The sequence below is a fragment of the Oncorhynchus nerka genome, linkage group LG9a, assembly GCF_034236695.1.
Source record: "Oncorhynchus nerka isolate Pitt River linkage group LG9a, Oner_Uvic_2.0, whole genome shotgun sequence".
NCBI lineage: Eukaryota > Metazoa > Chordata > Actinopteri > Salmoniformes > Salmonidae > Oncorhynchus > Oncorhynchus nerka.
In genome coordinates, this window is record NC_088404.1 from 19,931,456 (window position 1) to 19,959,009 (window position 27,554).

At 43.3% G+C, this 27,554-nt stretch overlaps 1 protein-coding gene across 1 annotated transcript; it reads right to left on the reverse strand.

Moving 5' to 3' along the window:
• LOC115134018 (Wilms tumor protein homolog) lies at nt 1-27,554 on the reverse strand. Its single transcript, XM_029667533.2, is given in 10 exon segments — nt 1-3,359; nt 3,639-3,731; nt 3,952-4,041; nt 4,147-4,291; nt 6,565-6,664; nt 11,999-12,082; nt 18,285-18,387; nt 19,484-19,600; nt 26,767-27,129; nt 27,132-27,554. Coding segments are annotated over 10 exon segments (1,251 nt in total). The 5' UTR covers nt 27,166-27,554; the 3' UTR covers nt 1-3,237.

Consider the following 27,554-nt stretch of genomic DNA (forward strand, 5'->3'; position numbering starts at 1 on the left):
GGCTTTGAAAGCAGTGTTTAATGTACTGTAAAGTTGTCCTACGACAGTACACTATACTGATGTCATCCGTATTCTTTCCCATTCAACCCTATCCTCTTAGAATGCCCCACATTTGTGTAAAGGAATGTACTATTTCTAAGTGGATGGTTTTCATACAGCCTCTGTTGTGACGATTATAAGTGGACTGCACTAAAGTTACAAAAAACAGTCACCTCTCTTCAAAGGCTGTGGAGCTGGGCCTTGGAGCAGAAATCTGGGACAGAGATTAACCACTGGCACTCTTGAGATATAGCGTTTTTCTATATGAGTAATAGTGTGAGAGAGTCAAGCTGATTTACACAACACTGGGGCCAAGCGAATAGTTAAAGACAGAAGAAGATCTCAACAACAATATTCCCCCAATGTGATAAAACACTATCACCGTGCAGTCAGCCACTCTGAGAGAAGGCTTGATGTTTTAAAGCTAGCTGTAGTACATTTTGACATTATAGCAAGCTTTTTGTCTGTTGTTTTCACAGTGACAGTGCATTAATGTGAATGTCAAATGATTAAAAAAACTGACAACGGAAAGAGGATATTTTTGTCTTGATTGAGAAACAACATAGAAGTGTGTCCTTTTTCTAAGTGCAGGGAGGGAGAGTGCATAGCTGGCTTGATTAAGATGGAGTGCTGAGCAACAGTGAGTTTGAGAGAAAACATGTTTATGTTTATCTGTGTCTCCTGTTTCACTCAGAAGCCAAGGAATTTTTTAATAATCTGGTTCGAGATAAAGAAAGCAGCGGATGTTAGCTACAGTCAAAGAATTCTGTTTTGTTATCATAACTACTTTTATGCTGGCCAGTATGAGCCTCCTCTGGCGACTCGTGTAAGATGACCTACGAGCGGTCACGACCTGGTCAGGTTAAGGTCAGGCTATGGTCTGGTCATTGGGTCTCAGGAGCGCGGTTGATCAGCCCTGTTAGTGAGGGCAAAAGTAACTCAACACTGGCCCCCTGAGCCAACACAGCTGCCCAGGCAGGCCACACACTACTGGAGGACTTTAATACAGAACTCAATGGGGAAAAATAACAACAACAGAATCAGCATATATATATATATATATATATATATATATACTGTATAAAAATAGTGAGGGAAAATACAGTTTAAACAGAGGGGAACAGAACATAATATACTGATAATACACTTCAGAGTAAAAAAAAAATGTTTCCATGACAGATAAGTGTTTTGACACTTACAGTTTTTCTCAATTGCTAAAACACTATTTCTGAAACCTTGCTCCATTTCCTAAAAACATTCAACACAAAACCTCATCTTCAAGCACTATTTACATAACCTCTGACTCCTCTCGCAAAATGAAACATTCACCTCAAAACAGTTTTACCTGTGTTCAAAATGAAACACTGCTCTCAAATCATAAACAAAGTGATCAAAATGATTGAGAGTGATATACACTCTCAAGCAATAGAAAACACATTGTTCAAAACATACAATTCTCAGGGAGAAGTACATTTTTTATTTTAAAAAAATATTCATATTTTTCTCTCATTGTCTTTTGATGAACGAAAACATGTACTAAATTGATCAGAAATTACTACTCTGCTTTGCAATTTTGTTTTTTGTTCTTCCTCCTCCTTGTACCCCTATTTTTACAGTACTGTACCCTGCATCTCACAAACTTGTCCTTTGTCTCTGTGATACTGTAATTCTTGTTCTTTGTTGATATGAACCTGCAACCAGTCAACATCTATTGAGCAGTCAGTACTGTTAATAAATGGAAAGCACAATGTTCAGAGCCATACAATTCATCCATTGTACAGTATACAGCCTACAATGCACTGTACTACAGTATCCATTCTCAGACTTTCTCCTTCCCACCTTCAACAACCTGTTTGCTCTCTGAACTGGCTTATATTGGTTGTGTCGCATCATTTGAAACAGGTTAAATCAATCTTGAGAGGTTGTGTTCAATCAATGACATGTATTCTCTATTTGTATTTGATTGTTGCCACTTGTGTTTACCAGTATGGATGACATGTGCATTAGAGTGCAGAATGTGTTTTGAGAATGAGAATGTGTTTAGAGTTTTGCTGAAAAGTCTAAGTGAGATCTGCAAATTGTGTTTTACCATGTGAAACGGTTTAAAGTATTAACAACAGACTGCATAATTAGCTAAATGAGTCCAGGCAACTGAGAACTTTGTTCAGCCAATGGGTTTTAGTGTTTTAGCAGTTGAGAAAAACTGTAAAAAAGCATTTCCTGGATCTATCAAAGTAGGTCTAGTCTAAAGTATAATATGTTTCCATGGCAAGGATATTTTTTTCAAATACAATCCATTGTCCAGTACTATTATTTACATCATTTAATAGCACAACTTCTTGGCCATATAGCCAGTGTGACGATACATGTATATTTTTTAACTCACATCCCCCAAATCCACAGTCAAAGTGAAACAATATTTACAGACAACATCACAGACCGAAGCAGACTTACTGTAGCTTTAGGATTCAACTACCTGGTGCAGATCAAATTTGTGGACTGAACGAAAGCGATGATGAACATGCTGCTGGACCAAAGTAAAAAATGTCCCCCGTTCCAGAAATCATTCCAGTGAAAGATATTTTAATTCACAAAAGTATTATAAAATAATAAATTAATCTGAAACTGCTCAAAGTAACACTACAAATGAAAAAAAAGGCATAAAGTAATTCACATCTACTGTATACAACACCAACAAAAGACAGAAATAATTTTTTTTCCTCTTTAAATGTCTTACTAAAAATAACCCTCTGGATTAGAGCATCTGGACAGAGGACCGTCCTTAGATGGGGCTGTTTGGAGGACTGTGCGTAGGTGAGGCTCTACAGCTACGTGCAGATGAACAAGACTGTCAGCCCCCTGCTCTGTTACCACGGCCACAAAGTAATAAACCCTGCCTATTCCTACAATTTCTCTTCTTTAAATATGTACAATTTCTCTTCTTTAAAACCTTATACCTAACCCTTACCTTAAATTAAGACTAAAAAGCTCATTGTTGTTTTTATGAATCTTTACAACGCAGTCATGTTTTACTTTGTGGCTGTGCTATCTAGTGGATAGACCTGCTCTGCTGCGTGTCCCCTTTGTGCTACAGGCATCGTTGACGAGATGGAGATTCAGAGTCTCATGTAGGCAGAGTGTTAGAGAGCAGCGAGGCCAGTGTGTATGCAGAGCAGAGTGGTCTGGTTCAGATCTGGCTCAGATGGCAAGCTGCAGCTTGGTCAGGTTCCTCTGGTGCATGTTGTGGTGACGAACCAGCTCATCAGACCTGGCAAACTTCTTCTGACAGTTGGGCCATCTGCAGTTGAAGGGCTTCTCGCCTAGGAGAGGGAGAGAGAGCGTTGTTAGGTAGTATCTGGTTTCAATTATACTGAAGGGGAGGAAGAAATACAATTCATTTCCTATGATCCTTTTAGATCACTTTTATTAACATTTTATCTAACCAATTTCCATCTGGTAAAATAACATAACCTTGACTCGTTGAAACACTGTACCCACAAAGCCTTGAGCTCTACATACCGGCTGTTCATGAAACGTACCTAACTAAGTTCTAAGCAGAAAAGAGATAAGTAGATGTGTAAAAATAAACGTTTACGCACTTGTTTTACCTGTATGAGTCCGGGTGTGGGTCTTAAGGTGGTCAGACCGCGAGAACTTTCTCTGACACGTCTCGCACTGGAACGGTTTAACCCCTAGGCACACACAGAGAGAGACAGACAGAGTAGAGCACAGACCAGGAGGGAAGCCATTGCAAAGGGAACCTGAGTTATAGTGTTCCATTAACAATAGAGAGGGCAGAGAGATTGAGGGAGCTCAAACAGAGAGAGAGGGAAAATAAATAAGAGAAAGAGAAAGAGAGAGAGGGAAAATAAATAAGAGAAAATGAAAGAGAAAAAGAGAGAAAGGGCAAACCTGTGTGTCTTCGCTGGTGTCTCTTGAGCTGGTCTGACCTGGAGAACCTTCGTCCACAGTCGGTAAAGTCACACTGGTAGGGCTTCTCACCTGGAGGGGAACACAGAGTGGGCTTTGGTACAGCGAGACCTGGATCACTGATACACTAGTCTGTTAGTGTAATAGGGTTTGATCTATGGTTGCCCTGGCTCTTACCTGTGTGTTTCCTGCCGTGCATTTGCAGGTGGGACAGCTTGAAGTATCGTTTGTTGCAGCCAGGATATGCACACATGAATGGCCTCTTCTCATTGGTCTCTGAGCGAACAATGGCTGGAGCGATACCTGGCACCCGTCGGACATCCTGTGATGTGGCGCGCACACACGCACACACACACGGACACGCACACACACGGACACACACGCATACACACACGCGCACGCACGCACACACACACACACACACACACACACACACACACGGACACGCACACACACGCACACACACGCACACACACGGACACGCACACACACGCACACACACGGACACGCACACACACGAACACACACGGACACGCACACACACGGACACACAGGCACACGCATACACACGCGCACGCACGCACAAACACACACACGCACACACACGCACACGCATACACACACGCACACACAAACACACACACACACGCACGCACACACACACACATAGTAAGCAATGGTACAGGTTTAGAACCACAACATATCATATAAAGAGATAACAGTAACTAAGCTACCTACTAGTCTATCACAGCAAAAGGTAACTCAAAAATAATGACCAATTAAAAAAGGCCAAGGCAAAAGAAGTGTGATTATCTCGCAAACGGAGGCTCATTATACTAGAATTAGCTGTAAAACGAGCGCTCAAATGAACTCCATGCCACTGATTTAGTCTCTAAACGTAAGCCGTTAGTCACGGATGTTAGGCAGACCCCATCTCAGTTGTCCATGCCCCCCTGTACTCCTCCCCTTCTTCAACCCCCCAGACCCTGAAACCCATCTGATGTTCATTAGGAGGCTCTTAGTGTAATGGGCTCTGTGGACACTGGCAGTCTAAATAATAGTGTTAGCAGCCTATTGATAAGTAAATGATTTCAGTGTTTTATAGCACTGCTGTACTGCCTGCCTTGTTCCTTATCTAGACACCAACACTTCACAGAGGGGGCAGAGCCAATGTTGGGATTGTCCAATAAAAGGCTTTCTGAGCACCAACACACTTTTTAATTGTGTCCACTTTTCATACCATACATTTCAAATGTTTCATCCAAGTATGTATTTTTTGTGAATGAGATTTTCCTGGTTTAATTTGAAAACAATGAGAAGGGAGTGAGAATCTCTGCTCTCTGTGTTTTAAAGCTGCCGACGGACACTAACTAAGATCTAATGATTTATTAACATGGGCCTGCGTATGGAAACTATCTTTATTGTTCATGGATTTCTTGAAAGTGATTCCTCTTCCCTTTTCATCCTGAGATGCCTTTTAAATGTCCCATTCTGCTCACTGCGTCAGGCTCTTTCCTCCTTCTTCTCTTTCTTCACTCTCTCTACTCTACATCTCTAGTCTCTCCCACCTCCTCCTCCTCTTCTGCCAGCACCCGTGCAGTGCCTGGACTTGGCAGTAGAGGATGACCTTGTTCTGGCATTTAGGGAGTGTGTGTGTGTGTGTGTGTGTGTGTGTGTGTGTGTGTGTGTGTGTGTGTGTGTGTGTGTGTGTGTGTGTGTGTGTGTGTGTGTGTGTGTGTGTGTGTGTGTGTGTGTGTGTGTGTGTGTGTGTGTGTGTGTGAGTGAGTGCGTGCGTGCGTGTTCATGAGAGAATATGTGTCTGTGCTCCTTGTGCCGACCTTGGCCCTGAGCACATAAGGAAAGTTATGTGTGGAGAGTAGGAATCAGAGTGTGACCTGGGTGTGAAGAATCCATGAGAGGAGAGAACTGACCTGCATGCCTCTGAAGATGCCGTGGGTGTGAGAGAAGAGAACTGACCTGCATGCCTCTGAAGATGCCGTGGGTGTGAGAGGAGAGGAGCCTCGAGAACCGTGAGGAGAGAACCTGCATGCCTCTGAAGATGCAGTGGGTGTGAGAGAAGAGAACTGACCTTCATGCCTCTGAAGATGCCGTGGGTGTGAGAGAAGAGAACTGACCTGCATGCATCTGAAGAGGCTATGGGTGTGAGAGGAGAGAACTGACCTGCATGCCTCTGAAGATGCCATGGGTGTGAGAGGAGAGAACTGACCTGCATGCCTCTGAAGATGCCGTGGGTGTGACAGGAGAGAACTGACCTTCATGCCTCTGAAGATGCAGTGGGTGTGAGAGAAGAGAACTGACCTTCATGCCTCTGAAGATGCCGTGGGTGTGAGAGAAGAGAACTGACCTGCATGCCTCTGAAGATGCCATGGGTGTGAGAGGAGAGAACTGACCTGCATGCCTCTGAAGATGCCGTGGGTGTGAGAGGAGAGAACTGACCTGCATGCCTCTGAAGATGCAGTGGGTGTGAGAGGAGAGAACTGACCTGCATGCCTCTGAAGATGCCGTGGGTGTGAGAGAAGAGAACTGACCTGCATGCCTCTGAAGATGCCGTGGGTGTGAGAGAAGAGAACTGACCTGCATGCCTCTGAAGATGCCGTGGGTGTGGATGCGGTACTGGGTGCTGCAGCTATACACCATGGGAGGGTTGGGGTCACTTTCATAACCCGTAGCATGGCTGTCCACAAACAGGAAGACACAAGAGCATTTTTAGTGAGGAATGATGTGACCATTTTCTATTTTGTCTGCCAAATTACAACTCACATAAAAGCTGAAGTTCAAGAGCATTCAGCAGCTTCAGGGCCATGAAAAACGGCAGAGTGGAAGTCAAGAAAATGTAGGATGCAATGTAGGATGAATGCCTATTATTTTCACGTTGTTAAATGTACTGTAAAACTGCAGTAAATGGTCCCTCTTGAAAAGGGTCTCCCTGTCCTAAATAAAACTTGTCATTTATGAGTTTAGCACTCTTCATCTAGCTAAGCCAGGTTCAGCTGCATTGGCATTGTATTTCAATAGCATGCACAGTAGGTAAAAGCCCAGAAGAAATAAATGCCGCGAAATCACCCGCTATAACTTGTTTTGACATAGGAGCAAATTGCTCTATGTGCAGTATATTCACCTAAAGCATCCAAAGTGGAACTCGGAGGAAAGACAAAAGGTTCACTTCCTGTCATTCACAGATTTATTCGTAAGGCTAGGCCTCTCTCTCTGACCCGGGATTAACACACGTTCAAGCTGCATACTATATTAGTTTTCCTCAGTAAATAAGGGCTTGTCTTAGTAAATCAAAGAGGAACTGGTTAGCACTGCAAGACCTGGTTGTCACCCACCTACTACTCTCAATCAAGTAGAGGTACAGGATAAGGACATAGCACAAAAGTACCATGATCCATTGTAGTATATCCAGAAATATGAAATATGTATGAAACATGGTTTAGGTATCGTGTGCGATCCTTTGTATTGTGTACTAGCCTACTTGTTTTAGAAATGTTTTCTGAACACTTATTAACCCACCACAAACTGAAGGTAGCCTCTGAGAGTATTAACTGAAGACGGTTCAGTTACGCACAGTACACTGCAGCTACAGCATTTCAAGACAGCTACGGTTCAGATTTAGTCCCATAATATCCAGACGGCTTATATCTGTCATTAGTTTTAAAAAGCAGTCTGTCATTTTTCTATTTCAGGGAAGGAGGGTTTGTATCCTGTACAGTTAAATGATCAATACATGGTTGAGAGGGCATAAAGCAGTCTTTGTCTCTGCTCTTTCCAAGGACAGCCGGAGTGGAGACAGTGAAGCTGCATGCTGCAATAAATCTCCCCACAGATCATTCACTCATTCATTGTGGCGCTTAACACTTCAGGCTCACGTTAACATATACAGTCAGAGCCTGGGGACGGAGACGGGGCTGGGGAGGGAGACAGGGCTGGGGAGGGGCTGGGGAGACAGGCCTGGGGAGGGGAGGGAGACAGGGCTGGGGAGGAGAGGGAGACAGGCCTGGGGAGGGGAGGGAGACAGGGCTGGGGAGGGAGACGAGGCTGGGGAGGGAGACAGGCCTGGGGAGGGGAGGGAGACAGGGCTGGGGAGGGAGACGAGGCTGGGAGGGAGACAGGCCTGGGGAGGGGAGGGAGACAGGGCTGGGAAGGAGACGAGGCTGGGGAGGAGACAGGCCTGGGGAGGGAGGGAGACAGGCCTGGGGAGGGGAGGGAGACAGGGCTGGGAAGGGAGACGAGGCTGGGGAGGGAGACAGGGCTGGGGAGGGGAGGGAGACAGGGCTGGGGAGGGGAGGGAGACAGGGCTGGGAATGGAGACGAGGCTGGGGAGGGAGACAGGGCTGGGGAGGGAGGGAGACAGGGCTGGGAAGGGAGACGAGGCTGGGGAGGGAGACAGGGCTGGGGAGGGGAGGGAGACAGGGCTGGGAAGGGAGACGAGGCTGGGGAGGGAGACAGGGCTGGGAAGGGGAGGGAGAAAGGGCTGGAAAGGGAGACGAGGCTGGGGAGGGGAGGGAGATGGGGCTGGGGAGGGAGACAGAGCTGGGGAGGGAGACAGGGCTGGGGAGGGAGACAGGCCTGGGGAGGGGAGGGAGACGGGGCTGGGAAGGGAGACGAGGCTGGGGAGGGAGACAGGGCTGGGGAGGGAGACAGGCCTGGGGAGGGGAGGGAGACAGGCCTGGGGAGGGGAGGGAGACAGGGCTGGGAAGGGAGACGAGGCTGGGGAGGGAGACAGGGCTGGGGAGGGGAGGGAGGGGAGGCTGGGGAGGGAGGGAGACGGGGCTGGGAAGGGAGGGAGGCGGGAGAGGGAGGGAGACGAGGCTGGGGAGGGAGACAGGCCTGGGGAGGGGAGGGAGACAGGGCTGGGGAGGGAGACGAGGCTGGGGAGGGAGACAGGCCTGGGGAGGGGAGGGAGACAGGGCTGGGGAGGGGAGGGAGACAGGCCTGGGGAGGGAGGGAGACAGGGCTGGGGAGGGAGACGAGGCTGGGGAGGGAGACAGGCCTGGGGAGGGGAGGGAGACAGGGCTGGGGAGGGAGACGAGGCTGGGAGGGAGACAGGCCTGGGGAGGGGAGGGAGACAGGGCTGGGAAGGGAGACGAGGCTGGGGAGGGGAGGGACACGGGGCTGGGAAGGGAGACGAGGCTGGGGAGGAGACAGGCCTGGGGAGGGAGGGAGACAGGCCTGGGGAGGGAGGGAGACAGGGCTGGGAAGGAGACGAGGCTGGGGAGGGAGACAGGGCTGGGGAGGGGAGGGAGACAGGGCTGGGGAGGGAGGGAGACAGGGCTGGGAAGGGAGACGAGGCTGGGGAGGGAGACAGGGCTGGGGAGGGGAGGGAGACAGGGCTGGGAAGGAGACGAGGCTGGGGAGGGAGACAGGGCTGGGGAGGGGAGGGAGACAGGGCTGGGGAGGGAGGGAGACAGGGCTGGGAAGGGAGACGAGGCTGGGGAGGGAGACGAGGCTGGGGAGGGAGGGAGACGGGGCTGGGAAGGGAGGGGAGGCGGGGGGAGGGAGGGAGACGAGGCTGGGGAGGGAGACAGGCCTGGGGAGGGAGACGAGGCGGGGAGGGAGACGAGGCTGGGGAGGGAGACAGGCCTGGGGAGGGAGACAGGGCTGGGGAGGGAGACAGGGCTGGGGAGGGGAGGTAAACGGGGCTGGGGAGGGAGACGGGGCTGGGGAGGGAGACAGGCCTGGGGAGGGGAGGTAAACGGGGCTGGGGGAGACAAGGCTGGGGAGCGGAGTGAGAGGGGACTGGGGAGGGAGACGAGGCTGGGGAGAGGAGTAAGAGGGGACTGGGGAGGGAGACAAGGCTGGGGAGGGGAGTGAGAGGGGACTGGGGAGGAGACAAGGCTGGGGAGCGGAGTGAGAGGGGACTGGGGAGGGAGACAAGGCTGGGGAGGGGAGTGAGAGGGGACTGGGGAGGGAGACAGGGCTGGGGAGGGGAGGGAGACCGGGCTGGGGAGGGAGACAGGGCTGGGGAGGAGAGGGGACTGGGGAGGGAGACAGGGCTGGGGAGGGGAGTGAGAGGGGACTGGGGAGGGAGACAGGGCTGGGGAGGGGACGGGGCTGAAGGGGGCGAGGCTGGGGAGGAGATGGGGCTGGAGGGGGCGAGGCTGAGGAGGGAGACTGGGTTGGGGAGGGAAACTGGGCTTTGGAGGGGAGGGAGATAGGGCTGGGGAGAGAAACTGGGCTTGGGAGGGAGATGAGGCTGGGGAGGGAGATGAGGCTGGGGAGGGAGATGAGGCTGGGGATGGTGACAGGGCTGGGGAGGGTGACAGGGCTGGGGATGGTGACAGGGCTGGGGATGGTGACAGGGCTGGGGAGGGTGACAGGGCTGGGGAGGGTGATTGGGGAGTGGTGGCGTTTATCTGGAAGAGGCACATGCATACTTTGCCGTGCGTTCCTTGAGATGAGACTCCAAGTCTAATTTTCCACAGCCTAAGCACTAGAGTCCCTCTCATTTAGAAGCAGATTAATCATTCAGTCACCCCGGCCTCTGCTGGCTTTTTCGGGGAGGTGGTGGAAGGGTCAGACCCTCCCCTCCAGTCTAACTAAGCCCTGGCTCTGGAGCCCAGGCTGGAGGATCCCAGGGGGAAAGCCTACTGATCTACTTCCACTACTCCCCAGTGCAGAGCCCTTCCCCTCTGTTACATGTCCCACCGTGGTCAAGGTTGATGCCCCACACGGGAAAATTATAGCAGGATACATTTCCCAGCCAGGACAGACAAAACAGAGAGGCTAATTTAACATGCACACAATCTCCGGAGAAAACAGACAGAAACAGGGGGAGGGTTCGGGAGGAGGGGAGGAGGGGAGTTAGAAAAAGAGGGACACTGAAAATGACAACAAAGCAAGAATGAAAGAGGACCTTTTCATTAGAGCAGTAAAGCATGTGAAAATGTGATGTTTCCCCCTCAAATAGAGACAGTGATATAGTGATAAGGAAATAGGTAGGTTAACTCTGATCACCGTCGTGTGAAAAAAGTAACGCTCCCAATATTTACTCCCTATATTTACTCCCTATACTTTCTCCCAATATTTACTCCCTATATTTACTCCCTATACTTTCTCCCAATATTTACTCCCTATATTTACTCCCTATACTTTCTCCCTATATTTAATCCCTATATTTACTCCCTATACTTTCTCCATATACTTACTCCCTATACTTTCTCCATATACTTACTCCCTATACTTTCTCCCTATACTTACTCCCTATACTTTCTCCCTACACTTACTCCCTATACTTTCTCCCTATACTTACCCCTTATATTTACTTGCTATATTTACTCCCTATACTTTCTCCCTATACTTACCCCTTATATTTACTTGCTATATTTACTCCCTGTACTTTCTCCCTATACTTACTCCCTATACTTTCTCCCTATACTTTCTGCCAATACTTACTCCCTATATTTACTCCCTATAATGACTCCCTATACTTACTCCTTATATTTACTCTGTATACTTTCTCCCTATACTTTCTGCCAAGACTTACGCCCTATATTTACTCCCTATATTTACTCCCTATATTTACTCCCTATACTTACTCCTTATATTTACTCCCTATATTTACTCCCTATATTTACTCCCTATATTTACTCCCTATATTTACTCCCTATATTTACTCCCTATACTTTGTGTGTGTGTGTGTGTGTGTGTGTGTGTGTGTGTGTGTGTGTGTGTGTGTGTGTGTGTGTGTGTGAGAGCTAAGAGAAAAGAAAAAACAACCCATATGTGACATGTGACATCTGTGATAGAGGGAATATTTTTTCTTTCTAATCACCTCAGTGAGAAATGATGTATTTCACAGGCCCCCTGTGGAGCCTCACTCTGCTACTAAATCAAATATTTAAACAATGCCAGTGAGGGTTCAAATGTGTGATTTAATGAAGGGAGCCCTCCACCCCCAACAACCACCCCCTCTCTCCGCTATTCTGAGACTAGTGCAGATTAATGACTGTTAATCCCGATCAAAGAGGAATGTTTCAGATGACAGGAGCGGGTCACATCGACATACCTCTTAATGGTGGAAGCCAGCGTGCTAACAGGGTTCCATGCCATGCATTCCAGCTGAGATGCCATTTGGTATAAATTATCACTGCTGGGATTTAAACAAATAAAAAACATTTTTAGGAATTTTTCCTTGGGACAACGTGGTACCACTGTTTTCAGTGTAGACAAGCACCACAGGAGAGTCAGAGAATTATCAAATGTGGCCCCATCTATACAGGTTCATCCTGGACAACGGCTCATGAATGTTCCACAGAATCAGGATCCACCCACACTCACACCAACAGGGTGATGTGTTAATCATAGCCCTCCATAGCCCTCCAACCCTCAGATCCAAATAACCATCTGTTATTAAGCGTCTGGCTCCGGGGTCATTAGTTAAACTGCCAGGTGCTTTCCCAAACACATACTTTAGATGTATCACTGCCGCCCCTGACATCACATTGTGTTATCATACCACAAGAACAGCTCACTGTAGTGGGATGCTCTGGTGCCTGGTACCCTGTACACTGACGGTAGCCTACACTCTGTCTAGTGATTCAAGTACGTACAGTACAGTGTTCTGGAGAGTTTCACTTCAAATCAATTCAACTATTTGGAGGACAGAGGGTTAAAAGATGATGAGGGTTAAAAGATGATGAGGGTTAAAGGATGATGAGGGTTAAACGATGATGAGTGTTAAAGGATGATGAGGGTTAAAAGATGATGAGGGTTAAAGGATGATGAGGGTTAAAAGATGATGAGGGTTAAATGACGATGAGGGTTAAACGATGATGAGTGTTAAAGGATGATGAGGGTTAAAAGATGATGAGGGTTAAAGGATGATGAGGGTTAAATGACGATGAGGGTTAAACGATGATGAGGGTTAAAGGATGATGAGGGTTAAAATATAATGAGGGTTAAAGGATGATGAGGGTTAAAGGATGATGAGGGTTAAACGATGATGAGGGTTAAAGGATGATGAGGGTTAAAGGATGATGAGGGTTAAACGATGATGAGGGTTAAAAGATGATGAGGGTTAAAAGATGATGAGGGTTAAAGGATGATGAGGGTTAAACGATGATGAGGGTTAAAAGATGATGAGGGTTAAAGGATTTTATTTTTATTTTTTATTTCACCCTAAGTAGGCTAGTTAAGAACAAGTTCTCATTTACAACTGCGACCTGGCCAAGATAAAGCAAAGCAGTGCAACAACAACACAGAGTTACACAGAAACAAACGTACAGTCAATAACACAAAAGAAAAGAAAAATAGAATAATATATGTACACTGTGTGCAAATATAGAAGAGTAGGGAGGTAAGGCAATAAATAGGCCCTAGCGGCAAAATAAATTACAATTTAGCATTAATACTGGAGTGATAGATGTGCAGATGATGAATGTGCAAGTAGAGATACTGGGGTGCAAAAGAGCAAGAGGGTAAGTAATCATATTCGGATGAGGTAGTCGGGTGTGCTATTTACAGATTGACAGCTGACAGCTGATGCTTAAAGTTAGTGAGGGAGATATAAGACTCCAGCTTCAGAGATTTTTGCAATTTGTTCCGGTCATTGGCAGCAGAGAACTGGAAGGAAAGGCGGCCAAAGGAAGTGTTGGTTTTGGGGATGACCAGTGAAATACACCTGCTGGAGCGCGTGCTACGGGTGGGTGTTGCTATGGTGACCAGTGAGCTGAGATAAGGCGGGGCTTTACCTAGAAAAGACTTATAGATGATCTGGAGCCAGTGGATCTGGTGACGGATATGTAGTGAGGGCCAGCCAATGAGAGCATACAGGTCGCAGTGGTGGTTAGTATATGGGGCTCTGGTGATAAAACGGATGGCACTGTGATAGACTACATCCAGTTTGCTGAGTAGGGTGTTGGGGGCTATTTTGTAAATGACATCGCCGAAGTCAAGGATCGGTAGGATAGTCAGTTTTACTAGGGTAAGTTTGGCGGCATGAGTGAAGGAGGCATTGTTGCGAAATAGGAAGCTGATTCTAGATTTCATTTTGGATTGGAGATGCTTAATGTAAGTCTGGAAGGAGAGTTTACAGTCTAACCAGACACCTAGGTATTTGTAGTTGTCCACATATTCTAGGTCAGAACCGTCCAGAGTAGTTATGCTGGGACCGAGAGACTGAAAAACAGCTTCTATCTCAAGGCCATCAGACTGTTAAACAGCAATCACTAACATTGAGTGGCTGCTGCCAACACACTGTCATTGACACTGACCCAACTCCAGCCACTTTAATAATGGGAATTGATGGGAAATGATGTAAATATATCACTAGCCACTTTAAACAATGCTACCTTATATAATGTTACTTACCCTACATTATTCATCTCATATGCATATGTATATACTGTACTCTAGATCATCGACTGCATTCTTATGTCACTAGCCACTTTAACTATGCCACTTTGTTTACTTTGTCTACATACTCATCTCATATGTATATACTGTACTCGATACCATCTACTGTATGCTGCTCTGTACCATCACTCATTCATATATCCTTATGTACATATTCCTTATCCCCTTACACTGTGTATAAGACAGTAGTTTTGGAATTGTTAGTTAGATTACTTGTTGGTTATCACTGCATTGTCGGAACTAGAAGCACAAGCATTTCGCTACACTCGCATTAACATCTGCTAACCATGTGTATGTGACAAATAAAATTTGATTTGATTTGATTTGCTAGTCGGGCCGGAGGGTGCGGGCAACAATCGGTTGAAGGGCATGCATTTAGTTTCACTAGCATTTAAAAGTAGTTGGAGGCCACAGAAGGTGAGTTGTATGGCGTTGAAGCTCGTTTGGAGGTTTGTTAACACAGTGTCCAAAGAAGGGCCAGATGTATACAGAATGCCGTCGTCTGCGTAGAGGTGGATCAGAGAATCACCAGCAGCAAGAGCAACATCATTGATATATACAGAGAAGAGTTGGCCCAAGAATTTAACCCTGTGGCACCACCATAGAGACTTCCAGAGGTCCGGACAAGTCAAAAGCCTTGGCCAGGTCGATGAAGATGGCTGCACAGTACTGTCTTTTATCGATGTCGGTTATGATATCGTTTAGGACCTTGTGCGTGGCTGAGGTGCACCCATGACCAGCTCGGAAACCAGATTGCATAGTGGAGAAGGTACGGTGGGATTCGAAATGGTCGGTGATCTGTTTATTAACTTGGCTTTAGAAGATTTTAGAAGGGCAGGGCTGGCTGGATACAGGTCTATAACAGTTTGGGTCTAGAGTGTCTCCCCCTTTAAAGAGGGGGATGACCGTGGCAGCTTTCCAATCTTTGGGGATCTCAGACGATACGAAAGAGAAGTTGAATAGGATAATGAGGGTTGAAGGATGATAAGGGTTGAAGGATGACAGAGGGTTAAAGGATGATGAGGGTTAAAGGATGATGAGGGTTGAAGGATAATGAGGGTTGAAGGATGATGAAGAGTGTATCCATTAGCACCTCTAATGGGAACTTTGCAGTCTAAACAATTACTGTACGTGGTAGGTAGAGTCCTCTGTGAACAGCTCTATACATACCTGAGATTTTCATCTCTTGAGAAAATAATCAAATGCAGGGGTGTTTTGGTTTAAGCGGCTCTAAAGTTTCAGTCATCGTCCTCTACACCACTGCTTCCCAAAGGAACTTTGTCCCTGGTTCCCTGGTTCTTAGTTTCATAAGTGGACGACTTTTTATTTCATGTATTTCCAAAATGTTAAAAAGTACATAACTGCCGTCTGACTGTATAAATACAGCGCTGTTGGTACCGGGCATTTGATTAGAGAGCGGCTTAGCGGTTTGATTTGAGGATTCCCAGCCCCTTCCCTTCCACAGCAGATATCAGGCTGTTTATGACAGCAGGAGGAGCAGAGCCTGCAGAATGAGGCTTCCAGCACAAGTATCCAGTCTGACTAACACACTCTTATCAAGTCCAAATTCCCTTATTTTGAATCTTTATGTTCCCTGGAGCTGAAAACAAAATGTTAAAGGTATTCAAAGAATGCAAGCTAATTTTGTGCCATCTCAAGGCGAGGGAGTAAACAGTTGTGTAAGGTTACACTGGGGTTCTCTCCCCTCAGAGAACAGTGAGCTACTTATCAGTAGAAGGAATTCAACATTGGCCTAAGACTGGAAACCAGTAGTGTTTACACCACTTATCTTGGCCTGCTGAGCACTGCTCCCATTCTCTGTCTGGACAACTGTGATCCATTTATCTGGACATGATCCTCATCCATACCATCTACATACTGTATTTAACTATTTAACTCAATGAAACAAACTTCAAATATGAATAAAACACAGTAAATATGCTATTATCTGATTCTTTGTCAGGTCGTGAATGCGATTTTTAAAAGCGGTGAATGGATTCAGTCCAATGGAAAGTTTTGAGAGTATAACTACAGTACAAACATGATACATGCCTTTCTTTAGATCATTTCCTGAATGGAAATCAGTACAGTCTCATACTTCCAACTTCCTGCCACTGTTACTTCACTTCCTCCTTCCTCTAGCCACTCGGAGTGCTCAATGGCAGAGTGACTTCTCCACATTTAATTTTAGAACTATGTTGATGATGATTATTTTCTTATTTGACGGCAGCACAACCTTGGCCAGTCAGGACAGCTATAAAGGTGCAGCTTCCTGACCCCCTTTAACCAGTGGTGTAAAAGTACTTAAAGTACTACTTAAGTAGTTTTTGTTGAGTATCTGTACTTGACTTTACTATTTATAATTTTGATTACTTTTACTTTTACTCCACTACATTCCTAAAGAAAATAATGTAGTTTTTACTCCTTACATTTTCCTTGACACCAAAAAGTACTCATTACATTTTGAATGCTTAGCAGGACAGGGCAATTGTCTAATTCACGCACTTATCAAGAGAACATCCCTGGTGAGTCCTACTGCCTCTGATATGGCAGACTCGCTAAACACAAATGCTTAGTTTGTAAATTAGTCTGATTGTTGAAGTGTGCCCCTGGCTATCCGTATATTAAAAAAACAAGAATATCGTGCAGTCTGGGTTGCTTAATATCAGGAATTTGAAATTATTCATACTTTTACTTTTGATACTTAAGTATATTTAAAACCAAATACTTTTAGACTTACTCAAGTAGTATTTTACTGGGTGACTTTCACTTTTACTTGAGTAATTTTCTTTATGTATTTACTTTTACTCAAGTATGATAATTGGGTACTTTTTCCACCACTGTCTTTAACTAACTTCAATGACTAGAATCATCAAAACTACATTTGCTTAATAAGATGTCTGCATGTTAGACTGCTTTGTAACATTAACAGATGTTTTAGCACTGGTGAGTGGTAGGAGTGGGGCTTCGGTGACTGGCAGGGGTGGGACTTAGGTGAGTGATAGGAGTGGGGCTAAGGTGACGGATAGGAGTGGGGCTTAGGTGACGGATAGGAGTGGGGTTAAGGTGACGGATATGAGTGGGGCTAAGGTGACGGATATGAGTGGGGCTAAGGTGACGGATATGAGGGGGGCTAAGGTGACGGATAGGAGTGGGGCTAAGGTGAGTGATAGGAGTGGGGCTAAGGTGAGTGATAGGTGACAGATAGGGGGGGCTAAGGTGAGTGATAGGAGTGGGGCTAAGGTGACAGATAGGAGTGGGGCTAAGGTTAGTGATAGGAGTGGGGCTAAGGTGACGGATAGGAGTGGGGCTTAGGTTAGTGATAGGAGTGGGGCTAAGGTGACGGATAGGAGTTGGGCTTAGGTGAGTGATAGGAGTGGGGCTAAGGTGACGGATAGGAGTGGGGCTAAGGTGAGTGATAGGAGTGGGGCTAAGGTGAGTGATAGGAGTGGGGCTAAGGTGAGTGATAGGAGTGGGGCTAAGGTGACAGATAGGAGTGGGGCTAAGGTTAGTGATAGGAGTGGGGCTAAGGTGACGGATAGGAGTGGGGCTTAGGTTAGTGATAGGAGTGGGGCTAAGGTGACGGATAGGAGTTGGGCTTAGGTGAGTGATAGGAGTGGGGCTAAGGTGACGGATAGGAGTGGGGCTAAGGTGAGTGATAGGAGTGGGGCTAAGGTGAGTGATAGGAGTGGGGCTAAGGTGAGTGATAGGAGTGGGGCTAAGGTGAGTGATAGGAGTGGGGCTAAGGTGAGTGATAGGAGTGGGGCTAAGGTGACGGATAGGAGTGGGGCTAAGGTGAGTGATAGGAGTGGGGCTAAGGTGAGTGATAGGAGTGGGGCTAAGGTGAGTGATAGGAGTGGGGCTGAGGTGAGTGGCAGGGATGTGATGTCAGGTAAGGGCAAGTGAATCTACTGTAGTGGGGCTGCTCCAGTACTCACCTGTTGTAAGGGTTCCTCAGCAGTAGGGCTTGGCTGCCTGTACAGCTGTCTGATGGGGTGTGGCATCCATACACGGGTGGAGGGACAGAATACGGCTGCTCACCTACACAAGCAAAATACATTTATCACCCACCAACTCCATTGATTGAGAATTAAACCAGTGCGATGGTATATTAAGGAGTGCTTCACAACTGCACAGAGGTAAGTTTCCTGATAGATGTGTAGCCAACGTGACTCTTTATACTGTCTGGGTCTGGAAGTACCACATTAACCACAAAGCTTTCAGGAAAGTCATCCCTGGTCCAATGGAGCTGTTTGTCTGACAGCGCCTCCTCTGAAAAAAATATCCTGAGAGGGACATTGAGAAAGAAACCTGTGAACTGTGTCTGAATATAGACAGCACTTCTGAAAACAAGAGGCTGTTCTTTGAAGCCGTAAAGCACACAGACTATTTTTGATTTTTCAAAGTGCAAATGAAGGATCACTGCTTTGGCTCTGCCTCCACGTGTTGTGAATGGGTCCCAGGGCAGTTCTAAACATTCCAAAAACCTTGTATTGCCGTTTCCTCCAGTTATCATTTCTATACAGAGAGCTCACGATTTACAACATCACAGTAATACAATTAGCAACACACACATCCGGCTGCTTACTAACAGCAGGACCATGGATGAAGAAAAGGACAACAAAGAAAAAGATGCTATTAATTTATGACAGTGACGTGAAGGTCAGTGTAAGACTTAACCTCACAGTGACTTTAAGATGGAGGCCACTCCCTAGGTGAGGTGTACGGAGTTCACAATACACATGTTTACCATGCAGAATCCTCTGTGGAAAAGGTTCTACCTAGAACCAAAAAGGGTTCTTCAAAGGGTTCTCCTATGGGGACAGCCAAGAGACCCTTTTAGGTTCTAGATGGCACCTTTTATTCTATGACTGTGCATCCACTTACACACGTAAGACTGCTCACATACACCCGCACACCCGCACCCGCACCCGCACACATACACCCGCACACCCGCACACCCGCACACCTGCACACCTGCACACACACACACACACACACACACACACACACACACACACACACACACACACGCACACCCGCACACCCGCACACACGCACACCTGCACACACACACACACACACACATACACACACACACACAAGCAAACATTGCAGTAATCTAGGTGCTGTTTACCCATACTGGTCTGCTGAGCTAGGGAGTTTTCATCTTTAAAGGAGTGGCTGAGGAACTGGGAGGAGTGATGTGTGGGAGTGTGACCGTAATTAGTGGCACCATCGAAAGCACTGTAACCTGTAAACACAAAGAAGAAAGGTTTAGAAAAACTAAATGAATAATTCAAAGACTTTCAGAACATTGAAGAAGGTAAAAACGTGGATACATGGTAGAAGTTACTGTATCAATGATCATTTAGCTCACTGGCTAACATTCAGCGCCCTGACCCTTTGTGCTGCATATGTAGGTAAATTCCCTCCCTTCCCCAGTAACCCCTGCGTTGGGGTGAGAGTGAAAGGCTCCTGAGTGAAAACAAACTGTGGCAGGACACTGGAGGGCTGACACCAGAATCATGCCTATGTCTGACCCAGGGTGGGACACCAGATCATCAATCACACACCAGCAAACAGCAACGCCATTAATTACACACCAGCACAACTTTCACCAGCGGCCCAGCAGGGTTAACTCATTAAAGAGCTCTATTTGTCTTCCATCCCTGTCTGACTGACTGAGTAGAGGAGGACTGATCCCCATCACATTACACAGGGCTGGTCTGGGTCACAGTGGGCATAGTGAAGGGCACTGCCTAGGCAGTTTGTGTGCAAGGCAGTGTCCTTACCTTAGACCAGTCTGCTTTACGCACTGCAGTACAGTGGGATGTGAAGAAATACCAAATGCACTTACAAAGTGACATGACATTTTTCCTATATCTCTTCTAAAATAGAATATTTATTTGTTGGTTTATTTGTTGTTTTGACGATTATAAACTTCTTATAAACCATTGTGAAATACATTATGAACCATTCACAAGCCATTGATTTTGAGGACCCGTAATCAAAGCTAAATCACTGAACAATGACCTTAAGGGTATTACTTACAGTATCTATGTATCTAGTACCTAGTATCTATGTATCCAGTACCTAGTATCTATGTATCTAGTACCTAGTATCATACTTACAGTATCTAGTATCATACTTACAGTCTCTATGTATCCAGTACCTAGTATCTATGTATCTAGTACCTAGTATCATACTTACAGTATCTAGTATCATACTTACAGTATCTATGTATCCAGTACCTAGTATCTATGTATCTAGTACCCAGTATCTATGTATCTAGTACCTAGTATCATACTTACAGTATCTAGTATCATACTTACACTATCTATGTGTCTAGTACCTAGTATCTATGTATCCAGTATCTAGTATCATACTTACAGTATCTATGTATCTAGTACCTAGTATCATACTTACAGTATCTATGTATCTAGTACCTAGTATCTATGTATCTAGTACCTAGTATCTTTGTATCCAGTATCTAGTATCTATGTATCTAGTACCTAGTATCATACTTACAGTATCTATGTATCTAGTACCTAGTATCTATGTATCTAGTACCTAGTATCTATGTATCTAGTACCTAGTATCATACTTACAGTATCTATGTATCTAGTACCTAGTATCTATGTATCTAGTACCTAGTATCATACTTACAGTATCTATGTATCTAGTACCTAGTATCTATGTATCCAGTATCTAGTATCTTTGTATCTAGTACCTAGTATCTATGTATCCAGTATCTAGTATCATACTTACAGTATCTATGTATCTACTACCTAGTATCTATGTATCTAGTACCTAGTATCATACTTACAGTATCTATGTATCTAGTACCTAGTATCTATGTATCTAGTACCTAGTATATATGTATCTAGTACCTAGTATCATACTTACAGTATCTATGTATCTAGTACCTAGTATCTATGTATCCAGTATCTAGTATCTTTGTATCTAGTACCTAGTATCTATGTATCCAGTATCTAGTATCATACTTACAGTATCTATGTATCTAGTACCTAGTATCTATGTATTCAGTACCTAGTATCTATGTATCCAGTATCTAGTATCATACTTACAGTATCTATGTATCAAGTATCTAGTATCATACTTACAGTATCTAGTATCATACTTACAGTATCTATGTATCAAGTATCTAGTATCATACTTACATTATCTAGTATCATACTTACAGTATCTATGTATCCAGTACCTAGTATCTATGTATCTAGTACCCAGTATCTATGTATCTAGTACCTAGTATCATACTTACAGTATCTAGTATCATACTTACAGTATCTATGTATCTAGTACCTAGTATCTATGTATCTAGTACCTAGTATCTATGTATCCAGTATCTAGTATCTATGTATCTAGTACCTAGTATCTATGTATCTAGTACCTAGTATCTATGTATCCAGTACCTAGTATCTATGTATCTAGTACCTAGTATCTATGTATCCAGTATCTAGTATCTATGTATCTAGTACCTAGTATCTATGTATCCAGTATCTAGTATCATACTTACAGTATCTATGTATCTAGTACCTAGTATCTATGTATCTAGTACCTAGTATCTATGTATCTAGTACCTAGTATCTATGTATCCAGTACCTAGTATCTATGTATCCAGTACCTAGTATCTATGTATCCAGTATCTAGTATCATACTTACAGTATCTATGTGTCTAGTACCTAGTATCTATGTATCCAGTATCTAGTATCATACTTACAGTATCTATGTATCTAGTACCTAGTATCATACTTACAGTATCTATGTATCTAGTACCTAGTATCTATGTATCTAGTACCTAGTATCTTTGTATCCAGTATCTAGTATCTATGTATCTAGTACCTAGTATCATACTTACAGTATCTATGTATCTAGTACCTAGTATCTATGTATCTAGTACCTAGTATCTATGTATCTAGTACCTAGTATCATACTTACAGTATCTATGTATCTAGTACCTAGTATCTATGTATCTAGTACCTAGTATCATACTTACAGTATCTATGTATCTAGTACCTAGTATCTATGTATCCAGTATCTAGTATCTTTGTATCTAGTACCTAGTATCTATGTATCCAGTATCTAGTATCATACTTACAGTATCTATGTATCTACTACCTAGTATCTATGTATCTAGTACCTAGTATCGTACTTACAGTATCTATGTATCTAGTACCTAGTATCTATGTATCTAGTACCTAGTATATATGTATCTAGTACCTAGTATCATACTTACAGTATCTATGTATCTAGTACCTAGTATCTATGTATCCAGTATCTAGTATCTTTGTATCTAGTACCTAGTATCTATGTATCCAGTATCTAGTATCATACTTACAGTATCTATGTATCTAGTACCTAGTATCTATGTATTCAGTACCTAGTATCTATGTATCCAGTATCTAGTATCATACTTACAGTATCTATGTATCAAGTATCTAGTATCATACTTACAGTATCTAGTATCATACTTACAGTATCTATGTATCAAGTATCTAGTATCATACTTACAGTATCTAGTATCATACTTACAGTATCTATGTATCCAGTACCTAGTATCTATGTATCTAGTATCCAGTATCTATGTATCTAGTACCTAGTATCATACTTACAGTATCTAGTATCATACTTACAGTATCTATGTATCTAGTACCTAGTATCTATGTATCTAGTACCTAGTATCTATGTATCCAGTATCTAGTATCTATGTATCTAGTACCTAGTATCTATGTATCTAGTACCTAGTATCTATGTATCCAGTACCTAGTATCTATGTATCTAGTACCTAGTATCTATGTATCCAGTATCTAGTATCTATGTATCTAGTACCTAGTATCTATGTATCCAGTATCTAGTATCATACTTACAGTATCTATGTATCTAGTACCTAGTATCTATGTATCTAGTACCTAGTATCTATGTATCTAGTACCTAGTATCTATGTATCCAGTACCTAGTATCTATGTATCCAGTACCTAGTATCTATGTATCCAGTATCTAGTATCATACTTACAGTATCTATGTGTCTAGTACCTAGTATCTATGTATCCAGTATCTAGTATCATACTTACAGTATCTATGTATCTAGTACCTAGTATCATACTTACAGTATCTATGTATCTAGTACCTAGTATCTCTGTATCCAGTATCTAGTATCATACTTACAGTATCTATGTATCTAGTACCTAGTATCTATGTATCCAGTATCTAGTATCATACTTACAGTATCTATGTATCTAGTACCTAGTATCTATGTATCCAGTATCTAGTATCATACTTACAGTACCTAGTATCTATGTATCCAGTATCTAGTATCATACTTACAGTATCTATGTATCTATGTATCCAGTATCTAGTATCATACTTACAGTATCTATGTAATAATACATGTTGAAGTTATACCGACTCCCAAAGTGTTAACATGCTACAGAAGCCATTGTGAATAGTCAACTCATAACCTAATTAATAATCAACTCATAACCTAATTAATAATCAACTCATAACCAAATTAATAATCAACTCATAACCGAATTAATAATCAACTCATAACCGAATTAATAGTAAACTCATAACCTAATTATGTCAACTCATAACCAAATTAATAGTCAACTCATAACCTAATTAATAATCAACTCATAACCTAATTAATAGTCAACTCATAACCGAATTAATAGTCAACTCATAACCTAATTAATAATCAACTCATAACCTAATTAATAGTCAACTCATAACCTAATTAATAATCAACTCATAACCTAATTAATAGTCAACTCATAACCGAATTAATAGTCAACTCATAACCTAATTAATAATCAACTCATAACCTAATTAATAGTCAACTCATAACCTAATTAATAATCAACTCATAACCTAATTAACAGTCAACTCATAACCTAATTAATAATCAACTCATAACCTAATTAATAGTCAACTCATAACCTAATTAATAATAAACTCATAACCTAATTAATAGTCAACTCATAACCTAATTAATAATCAACTCATAACCTAATTAATAGTCAACTCATAACCTAATTAATAGTCAACTCATAACCTAATTATGTCAACTCATAACCTAATTAATAATCAACTCATAACCTAATTAATAGTCAACTCATAGCCTAATTAATAGTCAACTCATAACCTAATTAATAGTCAACTCATAACCTAATTAATAGTCAACTCATAACCTAATTAATAGTCAACTCATACAACTCATAACCTAATTAATAGTCAACTCATAACCTAATTAATAGTCAACTCATAACCTAATTAATAGTCAACTCATAACCTAATTAATATTCAACTCATAACCTAATTAATAGTCAACTCATAACCTAATTATGTCAACTCATAACCTAATTAATAGTCAGACGCCAAGTGTCTAATTCTATAAATTAGTGCTTTCATAAATAAAAACACATTTTACACTGACTATAGATATACTGTAGATATTAATACACTTCAGTATTCCATCTGTGATTCCCCAGTAATTGTATTTCGATAAGCGACTTCTTCTTTTTACTGTGCATTCTGACAAAGCAGGCGAAAGTAGCCTACAAATGTTGAAAGAATACTTCAAGAAATATTGTTATGCTTTTACATACTATTACAGAATGCACATGTAATACAAATGTCACCCAGCATGGTAAATCAAGGGAACCCATTTATAAAACTGTGTGACAACAGAATATCTGAATGATAAGCCTACTTAAAAACAAAACGTTAATTAAGAGATCTAAACATAATAAAAGGGGAATGTTCTGAAGAGTAACACAAATATTTCCCGTTTTGGATCATTGTGTACAAGGAAAGTGCCTACAATAATTCCTTAACTACTTTATCCTCATGTTCTCCTCTTCCACTCAAGTAAACTGCAATGACACAAGCACAAGTACATTGTCCTCACACTAACTAGTTTGGACTGTGTCATTTGGCATGGTAACCGTAAACACATCCCGAGTACAGTGGATTCTCCCTCAGTGAGCCTCACTGTATTATCAGTATCTAGTGAAAGTGACCCGCCTGAGATTTAGCCATGGCTTGTTTTCACTGCTTGGCCAGGCACAGGAGGGGTATGATAAGGGGATTGAAGGTTGGATGAGCCCTTTGATACTGATGTTAGTTGTAATTAATCCGACATTCAAAGTGCAGACAGGTTACATTTGGGGTGTGAGCACGGGTGACCCCAGTAGCCCTGACGAGAAATCCTAGAGCTTGACTACAAATAGCTGTCTTAATAATATCACTTTTCAAAAAACTTGGAAATCAGGAGCCAGGTAGATGTCACTCACAATTGGTCAGCTTCAGATAATATTTTACTGATTTAAGGAGTTATACTGAGATTAGTTTATGTCAATTTACTACAAGTTCACAAGTAATTACATTTTCTGTCATCACTGAGAATTTTTTTCCCTTCATTTATATTAATTTAGTATAATATTCTATAGCCTATACAGTAGCTACAGTATATGCCATGGCTAATTAATGGTTCAGTTCATCAAACAATGATTCCATTAATTATGAATGTTTAGTATGTGTGTACCTTTTCAACCCCAAGACTCCTAAACATTTGTATTTGCAACAATCAATTGTAATAAAACCACAAGTCAACAATTTCTTTGAATACTGTACACTCTCATATGATCAGTTTAACTATACCACAGCTGCTGTTAGAATTTCAGAGATCAAATTGTGTGTCCACTTTTAAGGAAAATAATATATTCTGTTTGAAAATAATTTGGACTAAAATTACACATTCATTTAAAAGCAATGTCAGAAGTTCATAATATTATTCCTAATGAAAATGACTGACTATAGCATATACTAATGACAAATCATTTAAACAGTACAAAGTTCAAATAACTTAAAGTTCTTATAAGGAAATAAAGAAAACAGCATAGCAAATGCAGATATTTTCTACATTGTAAACTAATGTCAACAAATTGTCATTGTACTGTGCTGGCAATAAGATCAGTTATTTCACTGACATACATACTAGCAAAATAAAACACAAGCTTCACCTAAGAAAATGTAATCATCGATATGAGCTTGACATTATGAATGTATTTATTGTTTTTCAGGTCTACCTATCATTCCTTTGTTTGTTTATTGATCATGAACTAGACACAGCTGTACATCACCAGAGTTAACAAAAACTGTCGGCAGGGAAATAGTCATGGAAGCATAAAAACACAAAAGTGCAATAACTGTACAACATGATACAAAAGTACTAGAAGTATACCAACTGTTGAAACTACAATGACCATAATGAACATTACTAGACAAATGCCATATTTCTGTGAATGAAAATATTTAATTAACCAAATATCAAGTCCTAGTGCAACCACAATAACATTTTAATACACTAATCTCCAGATTAGATATTGATCTTACCCTGGTTCCTGGAAGAGGGCTGGGTGTCCATACAATTGGTCAGGTAGGGTGCGTTGCTGAACATCCTTGGCTGGCTTGGTGGGGGCTGACTGGGTGGAGGGGGGGCCCCGAAGGCCCCGTACCTGCAGGCCCCTGTGCCAGTGAACTGGCCAGAGAAGTGCAGGGTGAAGGCACTCAGGCCACAGTGAGGGTCCTCCTGGGGATCCCCAGAGCTCCAGCTGGGCTCCTGCTTGATGAAGGAGTGGGGGGCCAGCGAGCTGTAGGGGGCGCCAGTGTGGAAGTCCAGTACAGGGCCCCACTGAGGGGCACTGCTGACGGGCAGGGTACAGTTCCCATTCCCCCCTGGCAGGGCTGGCACCGGGGCAGCAGGGCATTGAGGTCACGTACGTCTGAGCCCATCTCTGTTGGAGCAACCGCACCTGGAAACCAGTCTGTCCAAAAACCCGACAGGATCGCTCTGAAAACGGACCTAAGTCTTCTTCGGCGTTCTGATGTACCGGCTCCTGGTTCTGTGGAAACTTAAGTCCAACAAAGCTTCATTGTTGCATTGAAAGACAGATTTTTTAAAGGAAAACACACACAATTCCCCCCAAACGAAAGTCGAAACAATAGAAGGTGTCTGTTTTGTGTGCTGTGGTAGATAGTCCATGTAGTGGAGAGAGGTCTGTCTGGATGTCTAACCTGGGGAGCGTTCTCTCAGCTCTGTCAATGGAGGAGAAAGAGTGGGAGAGGAAGTGAGGAGGAGGGGGGTAGCCCTCTACTATTCCTTTACTCATGCGTCTGTTTTC